Raw genomic sequence first — 7544 nt, forward strand, 5'->3', positions numbered from 1 at the left:
CTTGAGCGGTAGAAAGAACGAGAAAATCATAAGGATACTTCGTTTTACCACACAAGACTTCAACATCCCTAACAATTCCCACACGATAGATAGTATCTCTATTGGCAAGCTGAATAGTGACATCTATAGGTTCTATCTCAACAGGTGCAATCTCATCTTTGACTTCATCGTATAAGGATTGAGGTATTGCACTAACACTAGCACCCAAGTCAAATAAACCGTGATAACGATGATCTCCTATCTTAGCAGAAACCACAGGCATGCCAACAACAGGCCTATGTTTGTCTCTAGCGTGAGGTTTAGCAATTCTAGCAACATCTTCACAAAAGTGAATATTATGTCCCTCAACTTCTTCAGATAGAAGATCTTTGATAATAGAAATGCTAGGTTCAACTATAATTTGCTCAGGGGGTGTAGGTGTTCTAATATAGCCTCTACGTATCACAGTTGAAGCTTTAGAATGATCCTTTATCCAAACAGGGAAAGGTGGTTTGTCAATGTAAGCACTGGGAACTACGGGATCATTATAGGCAATGACTCTCTCTTCAACTGGAGTGGGTTTAACTACATTGACTTCTAACGGAGGATGATATTTAAACCACCTCTCTTTGGGGAGATCAATATGAGCAGCAAAAGATTCACACAATGAAGCTACTATCTCATAGTCAAGTCCATACTTAGCGCTAAAGTCACAAAAAGTATTTGTCTCAACAAAGGATTTAACGCAATCAAAAGTGAAATTCATACCTGACTCCTTACCTTCTTCAAGCTCCCAATCTTCAGAGCTGCGTTTAATTCTCTCCAATAAATTCCACTTGAAGCCAATATCTCTCTTCATAAAAGAACCGGTACAAGAAGTGTCAAGCATGGTGCGATCATCATGAGAAAGCCGAGCATAGAAGTTCTGAATGATAATTTCTCTCGAGAGCTCATGATTGGGGCATGAATATAGCATTGATTTAAGCCTCCCCCAATCTTGAGCGATGCTTTCTCTGTCATGAGGCCAAAAATTGTAAATATAATTCCGATCACGATGTACTAAATGCATAGGATAAAACTTTTGATGAAATTCCAATTTCAACCGATTGTAGTCCCATGATCCAGTATCATCACATAGCCTATACCATGTCAACGCCTTATCCTTCAAAGATAAAGGAAAGACCTTCTTATTGACCTCATCCTCGGGCACACCTGCAAGCTTGAATAAACCACAAACCTCATCTACATAGATTAGATGCAAGTCTAGATGTGATGTTCCATCTCCTGTAAAAGGATTAGCCAGCAGTTTCTCAAGCATACCCGAAGGAAATTCAAAGCAAATATTTTCAGTAGGTGCAGCAGGTTGAGGAGCAACCATTCGTGCTTCCATTCAAGGTGAAGATACCCCGAACAAGCCCCTCAAAGGATTAGTATCCATAGTGACAAATGACAATAAATTTCAGCACACTATGTGAATGTTTCGTTACCAAGTTCCACTTACCAAAGGCGCTTCACTCCCCGGGAACGGTGCCAGAAAAGAGTCTTGATGACCCACAAGTATAGGCGATCAATCGTAGTCCTTTCGATAAGTAAGAGTGTCGAACCCAACGAGGAGCAGAAGGATCTGACAAGTGGTTTTCAGCAAGGAAAAATCTGCAAGCACTGAAATTGTCGGTAACAAGTGATTGTGTGGTGAGATGATTCGTACCAAGCAACAAGTAACAAAAGTAGCAACGATGCAGAAAAGTGGCCCAATCCCTTTTGTAGCAAGGGACAAGCCTGGATAAAGTCTTATAGGAGGAAAAACGCTCCCGAGGACACACGGGAATTTTTGTCATGCTAGTTTCATCATGTTAATATGATCTGCGTTTGTTACTTTGATAGTTTGATATGTGGGTGGACCGGCGCTTGGGTACTGCCCTTACTTGGACAAGCATCCCCTTATGATTAACCCCTCACGCAAGCATTCGCAACTATGAAAGAAGAATTAAGACAAAGTCTGACCATAGCATTAAACTAGTGGATCCAAATGAGCCCTTACGAAGTAACACATAAACTAGGGTTTAAGCTTCGGTCACTCTAGCAACCCATCATCTACTTACTACTTCCCAATGCCTTCCTCTAGACCCAAATAATGGTGAAGTGTTATGTAGTCGACGTTCACATAACACCACTAGAGGAAAAACAACATACAACATATCAAAATACCGAACGAATACCAAATTCACATGAGTATTATTAGCATGACTTATCCCATGTCCTCAGGAACAAAAATAACTACTCACAAAGCATAATCATAATCATGATCAGAGGTGTAATGAGTAGCATCAAGGATGTGAACATAAACTCTTCCACCAAGTAATCTAACTAGCATCAACTACAAAGAGTAATCAACACTACTAGCAACCTTACAAGTATCAATCGGAGTCGCGAGAAGGAGATTGGTTACAAGAGATGAACTAGGGTTTGGAGATGAGATAGTGCTGATGAAGATGTTGATGGTGATGAGTCCCCTCCGATGAGAGGAGTGTTGGTGATGACGATGGCGACGATTTCCCCCTCCGGGAGGGAAGTTTCCCCGGCAGGATCATCCTGCCGGAGCTCTAGATTGGTTCTGCTCAAGTTCCGCCTCGTGGCGGCGACGAAACCACGAAAAAACTCCCTTCTGATTTTTTCCTGGACGAAACCACAAAAGAGGGGGGCCAGTGGGCTAGTGGGCTGCCCACAAGCCCCCATGGCGCGGCCTGGGGGTGGTCGTGCCGTGCATGCTTGTGGGCACCCCCTGGTGCCCCTCCGGTACTTCTCCGGCCCAGTATTTTTTATATAATGGGAAAAATCCCCGTGATTTTCACGGCGTTTGGAGTTGCGCAGAATAGGTATCTCAACTTTGCTCCACTTTCAAGCCAGAATTCCAGTTGCCGGTATTCTCCCTCTTCATGTAAACCTTGCAAAATAAGAGAGAAAAGGCATAAGAATAGTACCGTGAAGTGAAATAACAGCCAAAGAAGCGTTAAATATCAACATGAAAACATGATGCAAAATGGACGTATCAATCTTCAGAGATTTCAACTTGTTCTCCAAGTGCTTCAAAATCATTGGTTTGGGCTACACCATCACCCTCATGCTCGACGATCATACTATGCAAAATAACACAACATGTCATCGGCTCCCATAAAGTTTCTTGTTCCCACATCATTGTAGCCCGACGAATAATTTCCCAATGCGCTTGCACCACTCCAAAAGCCCTCTCCACATCCTTCCTAGCTGCTTCCTACATTGTTGCGAAGTGCTAGCTTTTTCTTTCTGCCATGTGATTCGGATATGGTCTTCACAAATGCAGCCCACTGAGGATATATGTCATCGGCAAGATAGTATCGCATGTTGTAGTCTCAGTCGTTGACTATGTACTTGCACGGAGGTGATTCCCCGTTGCAAAGCCTCTTGAACACTGGAGACCGTTGAAGCACATTGATGTCATTGTGAGAACCTGACATTCCAAATAAAGCATGCAAAATCCATAAGTCATGTGATGCCACCGCCTCTAGTATGATGGTGGCCTCTTTTGTGTGACCTTGGTACATTCCTCATAAACCTTTGGGTCAGTTCTTCCATTGCCAATGCATGCAATCGATTGATTCGAGCATTCCTGGAAGCCCTGTGGACTCTCCAATAGCCATCAACTTCTTCGCGTTCTGTGCATTTGACTCTCTCAGATACACTGCTCCAAACACCCCCACCACAGCACAGGCAAACTTGATAGTAGTTTTCAGGCATGTGCTCTCCCCCATCCCGACCATCTCACCAACAACATTTGCCGCAGTACCAAGTGCAAGCATCCTCATAGCAGTCGTCCACTTCTGCTTGACAGAGAAAGAAAGTTGACCGCAATAATCCCTTATGAGCCTAAAGTAGTCATCGTGTGCCTCCACTCCCTCCACAAGGCGCATAAACAATGGTTTTTGCATGCGAAAACGATGATGAAAAAATGTATCATCCGAGAAAGTTGGACCCTGATCAAAGTAATCCTTCTATAGTAGCTTTGCTCCGGACACCCTATCCCGATTGATGACTCTTTTCCATTTGAGTGAGAGCTTGAAATTGAGAATGTGCTCACTTTTCGGTCATTTCCTCTTGCATGCTCATGAGCATCATTATGTCCACTTCTTCATTCGAATCCGATGAATCAAAGAACTCATCTTGAATCAGTTGATCAAGGTCTGTTGGTCCATACTCCTCGCCGGTCGATACAACGGAATTCATCATTTCCCCTAAAAATTTGACCAATGAATCAAGTTAGACATTTTGTCGAACAGATCCAGCGCAAGGCACATCCAAAGAGTTGCCGGACATACGATGGTGTTTTCCGGTTCTGCCACAACGTCCTGCGCGGAGAGGTCGGGAGAGATGATCTCTTTGAACGAGGGGCTTGGATGGCAGAGGCTACTAGACGACGGAGCGCACACGGCGGCAGAGCTGCGAGACAGACGACGTGTGGAGGAAGAAGCGCGAGAAATAGGAAATGGATCCGGCAATCCTATGGGGTAGATTCGATGCAATTTGCGGCACGGTCAAACGTGGCGGGCGTGCCCGTGTGCGTTCGGGCTCCCCAATATTCGAATTCGCCGCATATTTGGGCTGAAAATGAGGGGTGCCGGTCAGCCCGGGCGTTTGGGGCCGGTCTGAGAGGCACATTTGGATCAATTTTTTGTGGCTGGTAGTAATGAGGCAGCCTGCCCGGATTTTGTATAAGGGTTTAAGGGGTCCGGTTTGTAGACGTTCTAAGATCTAAGATAAGCATTGGTGCTTAAAAAAGACTGACATATAAGCGTCTCGCGTTGTACAAATCGTCAGAGAACACGTAGACACCATGCATTACTGATTGTGATTCTTCATTCAGAATCTATCAGAATCGCAATTGATAGAGCAAGTACAATAAGGTACAGTCAGCAGGATGTAAGGATTAAAATACTATATTTTTGTTGAGTTGGATAAGAGAGAAGGAAAACGGGCTCTCCGTGAAGAGCCAGCTCTAGCACGTGCTCTTGTGCTTTGTGAGAATGGAAGGGGGGACATATATGATAAAATTAGCACTTTTTTTATAAATAACTATTGTACAAGCTAGTTATAAGATGGGTTAGCTATACTATTAACCATGCTCATAGTAACTTGATCAAGCCCTCGGGACAATGCGAGCACGGAGCGGATGCTTCATCACGGTGGTGAAATCAAGCTCCTCGGTCATGTCCACCTTCTGCCCCTTCACCGCCGGCAGCCACTCCAGCTCCCTCACGAGGCTGCCGACGAAGTACTCCACGTGCAGCATGCCAAGCGTGTATCCCGGGCACATCCTGCGGCCAGCACCGAAAGGCATCATCTTGATCTCCCTGCTCCCCGTGAGGTCCACGCCGTACCCCTCGCCGCCGTCCAAGAACCGCTCCGGTCGGAACTCCTTCGCTGCGGTCCACGCTGACTCGTCGCGCCCGAAGTCGGCGACCAGGAAGTTGACCTCCGCGCCCTTGGGCACCGCGTGGCCGCCGACCTCCGCGCCGTCGCTCTGCACGCCGTGCGGGAGGAGGAAGTGGCCCGGCGGATGAAGCCGGAGCCCCTCGAGCACCACGGCCTTCAGATACGGCGTCGACTGCAAGTCCCCGTCATCGAGCTCGGGCTTGTCTTTGACCTCCTCGTACACCTTGAATTGCATGTCGGGGCGGTTCACCAGCTCCGCCATGATCCACTCTAGCGAGGTGACCGTTGTGTCCGTCCCGCCGTTCAAAAACTCGGAGCAGAGACTGACTGCCTCGACGTCCGTGAGCGGGCGGCCACCCTCCTCGGCCACGCGCAACGCGAGGAGGGAGTCGGCGTAGCACGGAGGGCCGTCGTCGTCCGCTCCGACGCGCGACGGGTCCCGCTCTCGCCTGGCGTCGATCAGCGGGAGGAAGATCTCATCCTGCCTGCGGCGCACGGCCACGTACCCCTCCCACCGCCGCCGGAAGAGCCTCTTGGTGAGCGCCGGGAAGAAGGAGAAGATGGGAAAGCTGGTGATGGAGCGCAGGATCCGCAGCTGCAGCTCCTGGACCTCCTCGAGCGCCTCCGTCCCAAGCCTTGCGCCGAGGCTCATGTAAACGAGCAGTTCGAACATGGCGCGCCGGAACGCCGGCCTCACCGCGACGTCATCGCCAGAGCCGCCCGGGCAGAGGAGGTCACGGACAAGCGAGTCCCGCGTGCGCCGCCTCGCCGGCGCGTAGAGCGCGACGCGGTTCGGGTGCAGGGCCTCCGCGGCGAGGTTGCGGCGGACCATGCGCCAGTATGCGCCGTAAGGCGAGGTGCTGATGTCGCGGGCGCCGGCGGTGAACAGCAGCCCGGGGTCGGAGAGCGGCGGGCGGTCGGCGAAGGTGGCGCCGCCCTGGACGAGCACGCGGTGCGCGAGGCGGCGGTCGGCGACGAAGACGAGCGTGCGGGAGAGGCGGACGGAGATGACGGGGCCGTAGCGCGCGTGCAGGTCGCGGAGGATCGGGCCTAGATGGAACACCGATCGCCGGAGCGCCAGGAACCTGGCCAGGAAGAGCAGCCCCGGCGGGCCGGGAGGGAGAGCCTTGCCTGTCCCCTTCTTCGCCCCCCCGTGACGGCCGAGCAGCAAGAAGAGGACCGAAGCGACGAGGGCAAGGGAGAGGGCGATGAGCAGGGGAAAGGATGACCAGGCGGTGGTGATGAGCTCCATTGTTCCAAGCTCCCAGTTCTGACTTTGACTCGGTTTAGCTGCACCTGTAGCATGCCGTACGGGATAAACGCCGAGCTTGTCTTTAAGTACACACCTCCGGATAAAACTATAGTCTACACTGTTTCTGAATCTTCGTAATTTGCCCGTATAAAATTGGGTAGGAGTACCAAAAGTCCGGGATTGACTTGGTCATCGACAGCTTAGGTCATGTACAAATAGTTGTATCTTAATAATGTCATATCTTTATCTTTACCTAATACTAATAAAGAGCCTATTGTCGTTTTAAAAAAAGCCCCTGTCTTTTAGGTAATTAAACCCGCAGTCTTTTTATGTGTTACAAACATAAAAACGTTTCATTTTTGCAGAGAGCCCCCTATGGCATTGGATAAAAGAAACGTATCTGGGCTGACAGAAAGCGCATGAGAAGGCTATCGCTTCTGCCCTCATAATCCCACATCGGTACTTCAGAGATAATTTCATCACTCTATATACATGCGCCTTGGTGATTTTACAAGAGGCAACGGAAATCAACAGAGGAATAAATTCGAGAAGAAGAAATTGGGATGACGCGAACAGAGGTGGAGCCGCGAGACAGAGGGGGCTCGGGGCAAAGGAAAGGGGTTGGCCGACCTCGCAGCAGCACACCATGGGAGGTGGTCGCGAGGTGCAGAGGTGGGAGGCGATGGAGGAGCAGAGGAGGAGGGAAGTGCGGGCGCCATTGGAAGGGGGAGATTGGGGATCCTGTGGGGCTCTCTCCGCTAGCGGCGCGAGGCGGAAGAGAGGAGGGGGGCTCGGGATCGGGCTAGGTTAGGGGATTTAGGAGTGGCTAAGGTTGGGCCTTGGCATG

The 7544-nt window shown here is 49.5% G+C and overlaps 1 protein-coding gene across 1 annotated transcript; it reads right to left on the reverse strand.

Annotated features, from left to right (window-relative positions):
• Nucleotides 1-4922: 4922 nt before the first annotated feature.
• Nucleotides 4923-6850, reverse strand: LOC123411086 (cytochrome P450 89A2-like). Its single transcript, XM_045104007.1, has one exon. It carries the CDS (start codon nt 6695-6697, stop codon nt 5150-5152), a length of 1548 nt encoding a protein of 515 aa, XP_044959942.1. The 5' UTR covers nt 6698-6850; the 3' UTR covers nt 4923-5149.
• Between the last annotated feature and the right edge of the window lie 694 nt (nt 6851-7544).

The sequence above is a fragment of the Hordeum vulgare genome, chromosome 7H, assembly GCF_904849725.1.
Source record: "Hordeum vulgare subsp. vulgare chromosome 7H, MorexV3_pseudomolecules_assembly, whole genome shotgun sequence".
NCBI lineage: Eukaryota > Viridiplantae > Streptophyta > Magnoliopsida > Poales > Poaceae > Hordeum > Hordeum vulgare.

What these genes read in the sequence shown, in the direction of transcription:
- LOC123411086 (XM_045104007.1), bottom strand. Translation starts at nt 6,697, where the DNA reads ATGGAGCTCATCACCACCGCCTGGTCATCCTTTCCCCTGCTCATCGCC.